Here is a 16,233-nt window from a genome sequence, read left to right on the forward strand (position 1 = left end):
TGCAGTGCAGCATTTATTTTTCACAATTCCTTCATTTGGCCTGGCATCATTTCAGGTGAGTACATATCTTTTGCTAGTGTCACAAGCTGTGACCTTAACGTATCGTTTTATTGATGTTAGTATTGTTAAAGTTTTTTATGTATGCATATTTTATACTAGTTTATATTGTGGAACATGGGTAGGAGAGTTATTTTAACTGGAAACCTTAAATATAATGTAAAAAATAATTAAAATAAAGGTTTTTCATGAGGAGCCATAAGTGTTATATATGGTATACTTGCATCAAAGACAAAAAAAAATCCATTCTCAGTTCTTGTGCATTATATTTTGCTATTAAACTCTTTTATGGATTGATGTTGTTCTGTGAAACTCTGTTACATCTACTGAAATAAAAACGCCTTTAAAATGACCAAAGTCCCATTGGGCTTATGTTATTTTTGATTCTATTGATTTTTTTGTATGTATTAATATGCAGGACAGCCACTATACGATCAGTAGCTTTATTAAGAATGTGCAGGGATGAATCTACCACTTAATTAACTAATGCCCAAAAATTAACCAATCAAAAATTTTAATCAAGTGACAGCCCTAACTTATTATTATATTATAGTCTTATTATAAAGATTTTTATCTGCATACACACATGGTTGTTTTGATTACTGAACTGGTGATCGGGGGTGTGGCAAAGCGTAAGCCCTGCACATGGGGAAATATGTAGTTTATTGTATGTTTTTGGGTTAATTGTTAATATATTGATTTAACCGTTTAGCCCTTCTGTGGCGCTCCGCCAGAGACAATTACCCGTCTGCGTGGAACAGCAGCTGCAAGCAATCAGCTGTTCCAGCAGGCGGGTGGGCGTGTCTCAGCGGAGCGTCAGTATAAAAGCATGGCGATTGCTGTAATCGGGGCTGCTGCAAGGCCTGCCGTTTTCACGGCACCTTTGATTTATAGTTTGTTGTGCTGTGTTTTATTTTATGTTTTATTTTGCACTTTTTGTACGGCTTGATGTACTAGTCCTCTGTGCGTTACCATCGCTGGTAACGTCACATGACCACCTTTATTTTACTTTCGTTTTCTGTCCGTTTGTGAATAAATCCTACGCGCTTGTGTCGGCGTTTCAATACCACATCTGTCTGTCTGTATGCTTAATCAGTTGCGACCCACACACGTGACGCGAGGAAGACCCTGTCAGAGGGGACATTTTGAATGTCAGGTTATTGTGTGGGAGTTTATACCATCCATCACTTATTGCGGGTTAATCACAAACATGCCCGTTCTAAGCGGTGGCGACTGTATTTAAATGGAAAAAGTGTAAATCCTGTATATGTAGCCTGGATTGGCCTGCTGTTGTATAGACTTTACTCAAATTAAACCAAGCACTTCAGTATGATACATGTTTCATCCAGTAACACAAAGTAAGTGCCCTTTACATTTCAAAACAGAACACAACAATTATATTCTGTAATTAAATGCTGAAAGAAGTCTGCTTTTGTGGAACATAAAAAATATGTTATTTTTATTCTAAATAAATAAATAAAGAATGACATTCATGAAAGTGACATCTCACAAGTAGAATGGTAACCTGAAATGTTCTCCTTTTTCTAGGAAAGCAGTACAACTGGGGATGAGGAGTTTGTTGCCAGATGCTGTGCTGTGCTGTAACTTCATTAAAACTACTTGCTCACTAAACATCTTGGTATGCGTGAATAGAACATAATCTCCTCTTTAAAAATATGCAAATATGCAGTCTCTCTCCAACATTAATCCACTTGCTACCAATGCATGTTTAAAAGGCATGTCATATGCACACAGGCTAAAATAATTGAATCTATTCAGTCTTGAACAAAGAAGACTACACAGCGATCTGATTCAAGCATTCAGAATCCTACAAAGCGTTGACAATGTCGACCCAAAGGACTTTTTCGACAGGATCCTTCAAGAAGCTGCTTGATGAGATTCTGGGATCAATAAGCTACTAACAACCAAATGAGCAAGATAGGTCGAATGACTTCTCGTTTGTAAACTTTCTTATTTTCTTTCTTATGTTCTAATGCGGAATAACTGGATATGACATTCTCCTCATTTTACCCTCATAAACAGGTTTCTGTCTGATATATTCATCTATAATATACTTGCATAACAGGGCATGCCATTATTGCCTTATTGTGATTAACAGGACTAGTTCCATGATTTTACCCCACAACCAGACTGTGCTGAAATACAGCTCTACTTGTATCTGTCCAACGTAACACTTGCCGATTGTTGTTTAATAGCCCCTAGAGGAAAATACCTGCTGTGCTGCTCTTAATTTATTGAGTGGCTTCAAACCCAGCTGGCGTGTAATCATTTAACTACGTAAAATTAATTTGTAGCATTCAGTATTTAAAATACTTTTTAAATACATAATTAAATTCTGTAGATCAGCAGGGGAAGTGCAAAATTTCTATTTTTTAGGTCAATGTGCATTACCATAACTCACACAGAAGACTGTGAGTCATTGTCACAAAGACGGCCGGAGTGGTCAAGCAGACAAAACACGGTGAGCTTCTTTTAATGATTATTATTGTTGTTATTTATTATTATTATTATTTTTATTATTATTATTATTCTCTTTACCTCCGTCTCCAATCCCATTCTCCACTCACCGAACACACAACCCAGAGTATGTGAAAACATTCTGCTTTTATGCAGCTGTACCGAGACTCAATTGCTAAACAGTCATTCAGCTGGAGTCTCAGTACAACTGCACTTGAATTAATAAAGTGCAATTCCCTGTGCTCACATATTACATTTTATTTGCACGTGAAGTGCTGTGCAATCCTTGTGCCTAAATACAAATATACATTTTAAACACTCGTGTTACACAGACCCGTTTATATCCCGTGTACCAATGACTATACACCAACATTTAACACACCACATGCAACATATAACAGAATATACACACAGGGGCGGGCACTTTGTCACAGTTATTTACATATTATATATTATAAATGTGGTTTTGGCCTTGCAGATCCAGAGTCAGATCAAAATAAAACACAACTGAACCAAATATTAACCTTCTTTTGTTCAATCCTATGTATAAGTATTTAAAGCCTTCCCTTTGTTCTCACCGAAGGCCAACGGGGACTCTATCTGGGCATGCTTTGAGTTACTGATATGTTTTGAGCATATCCAGTTAATAAGGTGGCAGTGTCTACACATGTGAATATGGTGATTAGAAACTAGCCTGTGAATATATGGTTGCATATTGAAAAGTTGAAGTTAGTTAAAAGGGGGGGACAGAAAGCGAATTAATCCAAGTCAACAAACTCCCTCCCGACCTCTGAGGGTGCTGTGTAACAGGAACAGTGTGCCCCGTACTGGATGGTTGGGCAGTTCATTCCAGGGTCAGTCGGAAGCCAGCCATCCAGGAAGGGTGCAAAGTCATGGTACCAGAAGTCATCACCCTGGTATGGTAAGCGATGTGTCAGTCATGGATTGGAGGAAATGTAATTGAACTAGCTATCAGAGGGGGCGTGACTAAAGGTATTTTAGGGGACATAACGCCACAATCTGTTCCTTTTGATGCGGTTACTGACAGGACCCTTTAAGGAAATGGAAGTAATTAATTATCCTGAGTGTTTCGTGTTTTGTTAGTTTGTTGTGCTAACTGTTTGTCATTTGTCTTTGTTAGATGGCTAAGCACTAGCCGGGAGCTGAAGCTACAAGCCAGCACTAAACCCAGATTACACTACATCACTGTTTCATGAACTGTTTGTCTTTCACCACATCTGCATAAGAGCACTCATTATCTGGAGAAGTGACCGTGTCTGTGTTGTGTGTTAATTATTAGTGTCTTATTGTTCTGGGACTGAAACCCTTGTTTTGCACAGAGCGATACACATTGCTTGTTATTTAAATGTTGTTGACATACAACCCAGCCAAATAAAGGAGCTGTTTTATTGAACTTTCACTGTCTTGTGTGCACTGCACCAACTACACCTACACATGACACACCACTTTGCCATAGGGGTCAAGATAAATTACAAAAAATAAAAATCTTAATCAGCTACAGTACATACAAAAAAACACGGGTCTATTCAGTGTAAACATCCGTCAATCTAAATATGTGCATTACATTTTAAAGTTATATACCAAGAACGACCCCATTATAAAGATGTACCGGTACTATAAATAATGGCCAATGTGAACCAGAAGTAAATGGTGTTGTCTAAATGCATACATTTAATCTTTACACTGTTGTACCTTGTTTGTGAATCACATTTTCATAGGAAGGAAATTAAATGGTGTGTTCACTATTAAATAATTCAGAGCTTTATATGCAGCCTATTGAGTGTATCATTTATTCGTTATTACTTTGCAGTGCATGTTTTTTTTTCCTTTCACTATATTTGCTGGATTTTAAAATAAACAAGGTGATAAATACAGTAGAATTTTTGGCACTTATACTTTGCTATAGATTTTGAATATTCTGAAGCAATTTATTCTGTAGAAATCTATAAGAATCTGTAGACATGACAATATAAGTCTATATTAATTTATTTGTTTAACTATTGTACAGTGCATCTATGTTGCCAGACACTTTGAATAAACGAATACTGGAACTCAAAACTAAGTTATAAAAACAGAGATACAGCATGTAGCTAAATACTGGTGAAATGACAACCGGACCTAGAATTCCAATAAATAATTAGCATATACATTTTACAACTATTTAAAGAGGCAATGAAAGTGTCTATTTTCTACATCTCCGTAGAATTCAGACCTGAATTTCACTGTGTGAAAACATTTTCTTTAAATAGGTGTCTTCAAAGAAGACTAAGCATTCTTTCCAGTGGCCATTTCCAGTGCATCAGGGTAGTGAGTATAGGGAAAAGCCTTTGTATTTTGGGTTGTGAAACATTAAAACAAACAAACCAACAACCAAATTATAATATACTGCTATTACACCTTATGTTAAATTTAGTCCATTAAATCTTTTGGTTGTCATAATCCATTTCTCCGTGGATTTGCAAATCAAATGTCAGATTTTTCCAAATCCTTGCTGAATGTCTTCATTAAGGCAAAACACATCACTATGACACATCATCAACTGTATATATAAACACAACCTTGATGCATGGCTTCCATTTGATCCATTCACTCAGAGGCCATTTCATTTCCTAGTGCAATCCATTGGTTCAACTGAATATCATTTTAAAAGGCAAGTTCATTGTTAGTTTACACACTGCCTGATTTAAAAGAGAAGTTTCTCAACCCTCCTATTATGTTCAGAATTTAGGTATATCTGTTATGTTTTGGGTCATATTGACCCGATGCAATGCAAACTAATTTAAACAGCCTTATATTGATTAAATGTTTTTATTTGCGAAGGTTTTACTCTTTTATGCTCTTTTAGTCCAGGAACTTCTTTGACTGCCAACCTGAGAGCCTCCTCATTTTGGAAAGTCTTTATCAGGGAGATGCTGTTGCAATACTGACTGAGAAAATTAGGCACTATCTTGTAGACATACTGCATAATAGTTCATTTTGAATATATACAGTCAGTTTTCTTCAATGTGCACAATTTATTTACATGCTGTTTGCCAGGAATGCAAGCCCGTTGTCCTGCTCCGGATACAAGGTGGCACACTTTTTTTTTTTTGTTGTTTACAGGGTATACACAAAGCTTTTTCAAAACTGATTCGCTGGTAGGATGGGACCGGTAAATCAGATGCTAGTTAACATGATCAGGAAAAGAAGAGCACGCCCACTGGTTGTCTGGCAGAAATACTGTAAATAGCAAGGCAGGGGGTGTTCGGTGCAGCTTCCTTGATAAACTTAAATAATGTTATTAATTATGCACATTCAAAAATGTAATTATTGAATTGATTATCCAGTATTTATATCAATGTATATAATGAGGAATGGAATCGATCGAAAAATCAATTTTCGATTTGATCGTACCAGCCCTAGTCTGTAGCCACTCGATCAATTTTTAAGCATTAATAAACCAAAGGAGTACTGATAATGCTCTGAATTGTTGAAATTTCAAATCGAATGGGTCTGTGTGATTATTCTTGATTAAAGATTGTCTAAGGCATCACACTGTAAGCCAGTACACAAACTATGCACTTTAGGGTCACCACCATGATGGAACCCTCATACACAGGAACACATATTGTGACTGAAAAAGTGAAAGTCTCACACGAGAACAAATATAACATTGAAGGGTCTTTAGTTACATTATTAAGGTCTGAAAGTTTGAAATAAACTGCATACTTACATACTCTCTATCCACTTACGAAAAACATACAAATATATATTTTTATTTTTAAATTATAAACCCTGGCAGCAGTGGCAGAGCCAAGAATTTTTTTCCAGAGGGGGTGGAAATGGTAATTTTTTTAAGCGGTTCAATTGGCAACCTGATTTCTTATTCGTGCATTGACGATTTATTTTCGAAAAATAAAGAACAATCTTTTTTTTTTGTTAACATAAGATCCAATAACCAAGTACACTCTTGTGCAAAATAGTTTAAAAAAAAGATTCAGTTTAGACACTTCTGATTAAAAACAAAAAAGGAATACAAAGCAAAGGACTTGGACTTTTAACATGCGCATCAGATTTCAATTTCACATTATGATAATAAATAAAAAAACTAACTATATATATATATATATATATATATATATATATATATATATATATATATATAGCTCTGGAAAAAATTAAGAGACCACTGCAAAATTATCAGTTTCTCTGGTTTTACTATTTATAGGTATGTGTTTGGGTAAAATGAACATTTTTGTTTTATACTATAAACTACTGAACATTTCTCCCAAATTCCAAATAAAAATATTGTCATTTAGAGCATTTATTTCCAGAAAATGACAACTGGTCAAAATAACAAAAAAGATGCAGTGTTATCAGACCTCGAATAATGCAAAGAAAATAAGTTCATATTCATTTTTAAACAACACAATACTAATGTTTTAACTTAGGAAGAGTTCTAAGCCACTGCCTGGTAGAAAACCGGGGGAGGGGACACATGACCAGGCGTGCTCCCCCTACATTTTGCCACTGTGTTAAAGTAAACCAATTTGTCTCTTAATAGCTGCAACACAGGTGCTATATTGTTTTTACTGATATGTATTTGGAGTTTACAAGGACATTTTGATTTGTTTTCAACTGACTGCAGCTTTTTTTAAATTTTATTTATTAGCCGGTTGCCGAAGAAAATTTGATCTGCTGTTTTTTTTTCCCCCATCATGGAACAGATAGCGATACATTGGGTTGTATATGCGGGTAAACATTATTGATGATAATGCCACTGGGAATGCTGTTAAAGCTCATATAGTCCAGAGTGCATGCAGGCACATCTTAATGTACATGCATCACAAATACAGCAGAAGCCGTACATAGGTTATTAAAATGTGCCGTGCACCCTGGACTGTAATATGAGTGGTAGGTCGAAATACATTGGAATTGTTCGATATGTGTTCTCTGTGCCATGAGCCATACAGCAACACGGGATGGGAAGGGTTGGGTAGGGGATGTAAATGGCCTGCTCTGCGGCTGCCCGCAGGTCATTTAACCCACCATGAAATTTGATTGCCGACCCCTACTATAGAACATAGTGTTCAAAGGCCCGCCAGTACCAAATATATTTCATTTAAGAAACTGCATTAAACAAGACCACAAAATATCCCATGTTACTCCATAAAATTATATAGTATTATATAGTATTGTAAAACACAAGTTTACAGCATCTATCACACATTCCCTTGAAATAGTAAAGAAAAAATGACTTACCTTTCTACCCCCTGTGTTTATACGAAGTGGAGTCAGGAAGGGGTCAAAAATCATATGGCTGGTTTCAATGTTAGCTGGTGACTGTCTCTTTCCAACTGAGCACAGATTCCAGGCTGAGTTTACTAGCCCCCAAAAAGAGGGAACTGTAAAGAGAAAACATACAAGAAATGCAGAATTAGCACTTCAGTGGACCTCTAAAGTAGCGCTTTTTTATGGTGTGTAACAAGGCAGTGTTGTGTGATGCACTGTCATTACAGATTCTGTCCCCTATCATTGAGACAATGGTAAAAGTTAAATAGCCACGAATGCAGACAAGCTTGCCTCTTTGGCATAGTGCTTAAGAGCGGGGCTTGTAGTGCAGGGTGTGGGGTTCTCCAAACTCTTGGTATTCACCCCTTGAAAGAAAAGTAACAGTAATTTGAATTTACTTTTTGGAAAGTAGTTTTTTTTTTAAACAATAACAACAATGTACACAAGTGCACTGAGAAAGATTTTGCTCCTGTAGCTCATTTTGAAGCCAGAACCTCACATCAATGACGTCTGCTGTTACTGGTCCATGCAACTTTAAATGTTTTCTGAAATAAGCTCTTCAGTTTAGGAAGCTAGAAAATAGCTTCTATAAATTTAATATAGAGATAAGTCAAGCGCTGCTATAAACTAATATCTAAAAATGACACTGCAGCTTATATTATGTGAGTTTGTAGATCTCTCTGGTTTCAAATATCACAACTTCTGTCAAAATTGTAGACCTCATTGCTGAGGACTAAAATCCACATTTTTATTATTCACAACTAAATAACCATCTCCTGTGATGCAAATTACTCCATTACACATAATCACTGTTGCAATTATATGATTCCTTGTTTGAAGTATTACTGCAGTGTTAATACAACTGTAAGTTTAAGTAAAAAGTAAGAAGCTAAATTATTTGGAGCATGAGAAGAATTATTAGGACAAAGGAACGTGTGGCAGGCTGGTGAGTGGATAGAGGCCCAGAGACAGTCTGGATGTCAAAAAAAATAACTTTTATTACACAAAAATGAAAGGGCACAAGGGCCAAAACAAAGCAATTTAAACACAAATAAAACAAAAACACACTCACAAAAATAAAGGTTTCCAGGCTAGGCAATGCCTTCACTGGATTCACAAATCATAAAAACCACAAACACCAACCTGCTTCCTCAGCTCCCTCCTCCCAAATGAAAAGCAGAGGCCTCCTTTTATGTCAGGTGGCTGGGCACTGATTGATCATTAATTAAACTAATCATCTAATCAACCCCAGCCAGCTGAACACAATGAACCAAGGCAGGTAGGGGAATTTAACCCCATCCCTGCCAATTTCTAAAGAGCAGAGCTGTGCTCTGCCACAGAACACATGAGTGCTGTGACCAGTTTTGCCATATCTGTAAACATAATGGTTTCTGACTGATACATACCCTGACATGGCAGCTGTGTCTGCTGTATTTATAGGAGAACACTTTCCCTACAGTCCATATTATACTCAGCACATAAAACTAAACCTCTATATCTTGTAATATTAAAAGGATAAGTAAATCTATTATCTATGTCTTTTGAGATGTATTGCCTGTCCTGTATTTCACCTTTAGAAACAATAAGATTACAGTAAGATTTTCTTGGTCGATGCCGATAGCCGATGGTTATCTACCCATATCGGCCAATGTCGATAATAAATATACAGTGCAGATAAACTACTATACACCTCTGACTGACACGCACCAAAAGGCTGATTGCTATAATGTAATTTTCTGTTTCCATCGCAGACACTGCACTTGCTGCCAGTACCATTACTCTCATAGCCTATTGTTATCATAACTGTTTTGTTTGTTTTTTGTCATGTCTAAAGAATTACTTGTCTGTTGTTTTGAGATGGCTAACATGATCTGGAGCTGTCGCCAAAGGCCAGCACTTACCCAGACAACACTGCACCATTGTTCACGATTAACTAACTGTATTTGCACCACGCGCACTATAGCACTCACCGTGGACTTGTGATTGTGCTTGTGTTACGTGTGTGTGTGTTTAAATATCACGACTATTATTTCGGGACAACCCGTTGATTAAACACAGAAATACACAACTGTATTGCCTGTTATCATTATTGTTTACTGTTTTTGTCATCAGATTTTGGATTATAAAAATAAAAAAAAAACATTGCACCTGGATTATCGTTGTCTGTCTGTTTATTGATCACTGCAACACTCCTGCACCTGTACACTGTTAACCACTTTGGCCCAAACTTTTATAGCCACTTGCTGTCAAATATTGCATATTATAACTTCGAACTCTACAGTACAGCAAGTAGAAAAAAATTGCCTACACAATGTCAGCTACATCAACAACCTACACTAAATCCTACACTGTTTAAAGATGCAGCCCAACTTAAATTGTTCTCTTAGTCAAAAACAAAAAGATGTCATGAAAATAACCGGTTACAAAATTCAGTCAAACTTGAATTTGTTACTAAACAAGATGGCACAATAATAAATTCCAACTTCAAAATGCGGCCAAATACACCCGCAACCAATGCAGATTAAGATATGCAGACGAACAAAAATTACAAAAGGTAATACTTAACGTTTAGAGAGCCCACAACTCCTTGGAAGTTAGGGAGAGTGTTGTCGTTGCTGCCGTAGTCTTGGTTTTAAAAAAGTGCTTTTCAGCTGTTTGTGTTCAAGGATTTGATTAAGTGAGTTACAGAGGACCTGAGGTGATGCCAAGTTGCCAAAGAGAGAGAGGCGGAGCACAGACATCGCAGAGGCAGTTTTGTAAGTAACCGCACATCGATGCTGCATTTTAACAATAATTTGCTATAATACTACTTTCTTATAACTAATAATTGCCCCTATATTATTAAAGCTTTGTCAACCTGAAACCAACTACAAAGCATTACTTATGGTGAATGTCAGTCTGGTGACTTATAGGCTATGTACTCTAAACTAATAATAATAATAATAATAATAATAATAATAATAATAATAATAATAATAATATTCTACTCTCAGTTCATCGTTGGATTTAATGTAGCATCAAGTCTGTTCGGTACACAACTCGCTATGCTATTGTTGTCTTCAAATATTTAAAAAAAAAAAATACAAAAACCGCTCCTTTGAGGCATATTTACTGCATTTTGATTGCATGTTACAGCACTGAGAAAATGAGTGTCAGTGTTCTTGTGTCATTTTTAGTAAGCACGCCTGACCAAACATTAAATTCTGTGCTGGAAGAAATTCAAGCATGATGTACCGATAGTAGCCAAATGAAACCGAAAAAAGGAGATAGCTGCTTCTGCATCCAGCGCTCAAAGAATATCACAGACATTTGCAGAGCTTTTTGAGATGTTATAATAAAATAATGACTTGGCTCGCATTACTGAGGAGTTTGGTGATAAAATGAGTGATCAGGAGAGATTTATCAGAATGCACATATAAAGAGGTAAGTGAAAAATACAGCAAACAAGGGGTGGGGCTTGACTGGAGATACAGTACTGAGTATCCTTTTGCGATTCAATGCCTTTTAAACCTGAAAAAAATATTTTAAACAGCGCGTGTAAAATAAACAGCGCGTGTGAATATAAACTGGACCCGACACGCCTGACAAGCGCTGAATAAATGGACAGCAAAGGGTTAATACGGCTTCAATATGAAAATGAAAAACAAACAATCGGCTACAACTTAATATTTTTACATAACAATATACATAACATTTTCATAGCAGAAAATCCGTATTTACATTGAAAATTAAACATTTTTTATTTTTATTTTTTTTCAAAAACAGCACACATACATAAAGATGAGAAACTAATAAACTAGACTTATTTTTTTACACCTGTCCACACTTAGGGTAGCACAGTATTGTATTGATTTCAATATGCCACATAAACTGCGGGTCTAGAGGTTGCAGAAGCAAGTGCTTATAACTTCCATTCATTTTTATGATTCTGCAGCTGAAACACTGTATATTTAATTACAATATTTAGTAACACTTAAGAACAGACATGCACGAGATATTCACATACGTGGAGAGATTTAAATTTGAATTGCAAAAGCCGTTCAAAAGCGGCTATGTCGTTACTAGTGTTAGGTCTGTTCTGGAGTTGGCAGGCTACTACAGGAGATTTGTGTCATCCTTTACTACTATAGTAGCCCCACTCACAGAATTGAATAAAAAGACCCTGTGGACAGTTGAATGTCAGAGGGCCTTCAATGACTGGAAAAATGGTTCTCCCCTTTAATAATCTGCTCTGACTTTTTGCAGGATTTCATCTCACAGACTGATGCCTCCAAAGTCGGTCTAGGAGCTGTGCTGTCCCAAAGGAGGGACAGAAAAGAACACTCCATGCTGTACCTCAGTCGGAAGATGGTCCTACTGGAGACAAGATACTCAGTCACAGAAAAAGAAAGTAATGCTGATTTTTTTTCCCAGGATGGGGGGAGCAGGCTTCCGCCGAGTGTGCCTTTGTCTCTGTTCAAGAGAGGGAGATATGGGACAGGGTAGATGGAATCTGTGCACTGAAAAGTTTACCTTCCACCAGCAGAGGGAACAGGAGGAACCTGTCTATCCAGCAGGCTCTGGCAACTACAAGGTTAATATTCGGTAGGAGTGGGCCTGTGAGGAGATGGGTTATAAATGTATACCTGTGCAGGTATACATTTCCTTCAGAAGATTGCAGAGCAAGTACTTGTGGGCAGCACGGATCCTACACTCATTCACCGACTTGACATTGGTTAAATATTCTTATAAATACAAATGCTTCTCCATGGAACTTGTAAATATATTTTGTAAATAGTCATCTGTATTTAATGGGGCAGTACCAACTTTTCATTTGATGAACCGGTTTTTGTTTTGCTTATTTGTAAGTAAATTTTGGTTACCCCGTGACAGAGAGCAAATACATCCTTGTCAAAAACCTCCCTCTCAACCTGTGAGGGCGCTATATAACATGGACAGTGTGCCCCAGACTGGATGTTTTGGCAGTTCATTCCAGGGTCAGTTGGAAGTCGGCCATCCAGAAAGGGGGCGGAGTCACAATACCAGAAGTCATTGCCTTACTGCAGTAGGCGATGTATTAGTCATGGATTGGAGGAGACGTGATTGCATTTGCTACCGAAGGGGGGCGTGACAGATGGTATATCAGGGAATGTGGCCAAGCAATCTGTTCCTTTGTTATGGTTATGGAAAGACCTGTAAAAGATGTACAAACGAAAAAGTACGGTGAGTGTTTAGTGTTGTCTTATCTGTCTGTTTAAATGTTGTTATTCTAGATGGCTACATAGCTGTCGCGCTAAGCCAGCATCAAACTTTTGTTGTCACCGATTATTGTATTAAATCACCACTTGCACTAGGGGCACTCACTATTGGACTTGTGATCATATGTGTATAAAGTGTGTGTCATTATTATTAGTATTATTATTTTTGGACTGAACTCCATGGTTTACCTGCGCTATACACATCGTTGTGTAGAGCCAGGTATTATTACACTGAACAAAAATATAAACACAACATATAAAGTGTTGGTCCCATGTTTCATGAGCTGAAATAAAAGATCCCAGAAATTTTCCATACGCACTAAAAGCTTATTTCTCTCAAATTTTGTGCACAAATTTGTTTAAATCCCTGTTAGTGAGCACTTCTCCTTTGTCAAGATAATCCATCCACTTGACAGGTTGGCATATCAAGAAGCTGATTAAACAGCATGATCATTACACAGGTGCACCTTGTGCTGGGGACAATGAAAGGCCACTCTAAAATGTGAAGTTTTGTCACACAACACAATGCCACAGTTGTCTCAAGTTTTGAGGGAATGTCCACCAGAGCTGTTGCCAGAGAATTGAATGTTCATTTCTCTACCATAAGCCACCTCCAACGTCGTTTTAGAGAACCGCAGACCATGTGTAACCACGCCAGCCCAGGACCTCCACATCCGACATCTTCACCTGTGGGATCTTCTGAGACTAGCCACTTGGACAGCTGATGAAACGGCTTTGCACAACCTAAGAATTTCTGCACAAACTGTCAGAAACCGTCTCAGGGAAGCTCATCTGCGTGCTCGTCGTCCTCACCAGGGTCTTGACCTGACTGCAGTTCGGCATCGTAACCGACTTCAGTGGGCAAATGCTTACCTTTGAAGGCCAATGGCATGCTGGAGAAGTGTGCTCTTCACAGATGAATCTCGGTTTCAAGTGTACCGGGCAGATGGCAGACAGAGTGTCGTGTGGGCGAGCAGTTTGCAGTTGTGAACAGAGTGCCTCATGGTGGCGGTGGGGTTATGGTATGGGCAGGCATAAGCTAAGGAGAACGAACACAATTGCATTTTATCGATGGCAATTTGAATGCACAGAGATACCGTGACGAGATCCTGAAGCCCATTGTCGTGCCATTCATCCACCGCCATCACCTCATGTTTCAGCATGATAATACATGGCCCCATGTCGCAAGGATCTGTACACAATACCTGGAAGCTGAAAATGTCCCAGTTTTTCCATGGCCTGCATATTCACCATACATGTCACCAATTGAGCATGTTTGATATGCTCTGGATCGACGTGTACGACAACATGTTCCAGTTCCCGCCAATATCCAACAACTTCACACAGCCATTGAAAAGGAGTGGGACAACATTCCACAGGCCACAATCAACAGTCTGATCAACTCTATGCGAAGGAGATGTGTCGCGCTGCATGAGGCAAATGGTGGTCACACCAGATACTGACTGGTTTTCTGATCCACGCCCCTACCTTTTTTTTAAGGTATCTGTGACCAACAGATGCATATCTGTGTTCCCAGTGATATGAAATCCATAGATTAGGGCCTAATGAATTTATTTCAACTGACTGATTTCCTTATTTGAACTGTAACTCAGTAAAATCTTTGAAATTGTTTCATGTTGTGTTTATAACTGTGCTGTGTTTGTTTTTTCTGAGCACTGCAAACCACTTTGCCACACCCCTTCACCTGAAGCTCTCCATGTGTTATCTCGAGGCCTTCCACACTCCCCCACTTTTGTTTATTACAGCACCTCTGAGCCTGACCCAACACTAAATTACTGCAGTGGATCAAACCTGCAACCTTGCACACTACAAGTGTGCAACTATTATGCAAAGAAGTATCTGTATTTGGGATTTTAGAACTTTTAACCTCATCTCACAGAAGTCAGAATCTATAATGGTAGTGCAACACACAACATTGCCACAATTCTTCAGGTCTTTATCTCGACTGCAGCCAGTCTATGAGATCCCAACCATTGTACCAACGTAATAGGATGGAGGCTGGGTTATCTTTGCCCTTTTTTGTAGATATAGCATGTTGACACAGAGGATGCCTTTTTGTACAAGGCATTAATCAGTTTATTAAACCACTTGTCTAAGATTTTTGTTTAGATTTGCACAGATTTTATGATTGTGTTATTACTAAATAATTTCCAAAGAGGGACTGACTTGAATGATTAAAACAATTTAAGTACATTTATTATGTATAACACCTAAGCAAAGAATATATTTTTTTAAGTACTTCATTGCCCTTAGCCACATTGAGTTATCAATTTGAATGTCCCTGTACTCTGAACTCTGGGACTAAATGAGGCTTAGAGAAATCAAGCCATGTTTGTACCGTAATTATTTTTGCCCTGTCTAATTATCAGTTACAGACTGTCTTATTATGACTGGAAAATAAGGCTGGAGAAAGGACTAGCAATCTATGTGCATCAATAAGGCACTGCATTCATTAATTCCTCCTACAGGTCTCAAAGGAAATTATAATGTTGATGCCTCTGGGCACCTGCATGAATGAATTAAATATTTCACTGGCTGTTTGAAATACACTGTTTAAATATAAAGCTTTCATAAATAATAGCACTATACACCTATTATTCAATGTATTAAACCTATACAATACCACCAGTCATTGAATGCAATCCTCTTCTTATTGCTGAATTATGAATTACTAACTTATTTTATTATGTAAAATAAATGATATCACTTTGGATCAAATTGACATTTGCTCTGCTGGCAAAACACTGCTGAAAACATTAGATGGTGTTAGCACACACTAATATAAAAGACACTTTGGCTAATCTAACCTTCATTACTTATTTGTGTGGGTGACAATTGAACTGAAGAGCCGTTCCAGAACTCAGTCAAAGCATCCAAAGGGAGTGAAGGGTGGTGACTTGAGCACAATCATTCAAGTCAATTATATTACACACTTTTGCTATTATTAGGTATATTGCTGTGCTGTTATCATGATCATTGTGATCAAAAGCATTATTTAAAATCATATTTAGATTTTGCCCAGATAGTGTTTTTTAAAAAATGGACAAAGGTTGTGAGCATTCAAAGTAATGTGTAGATGTTAAAAGAAAACATACCATAGTAATATTACAGCAAGTCCTAACAGGGCACAGTCAATGACATTGCTTTA

At 37.5% G+C, this 16,233-nt stretch overlaps 1 protein-coding gene across 1 annotated transcript in view; it reads right to left on the reverse strand.

The window, feature by feature from the left end:
- Nucleotides 1-16,233, reverse strand: part of LOC121296195 (carbonic anhydrase-related protein 10-like) — a 201,598-nt gene that overhangs the window by 67,765 nt on the left and 117,600 nt on the right. Inside the window, exon 3 of the mRNA XM_041221473.1 lies at nucleotides 7,798-7,940. Within this exon, the coding sequence (XP_041077407.1) occupies nucleotides 7,798-7,940 (143 nt within the window). The remainder of the gene's footprint in view (nucleotides 1-7,797; nucleotides 7,941-16,233) is intronic.

The sequence above is a fragment of the Polyodon spathula genome, chromosome 21, assembly GCF_017654505.1.
Source record: "Polyodon spathula isolate WHYD16114869_AA chromosome 21, ASM1765450v1, whole genome shotgun sequence".
Taxonomy (NCBI): Eukaryota; Metazoa; Chordata; class Actinopteri; order Acipenseriformes; family Polyodontidae; genus Polyodon; species Polyodon spathula.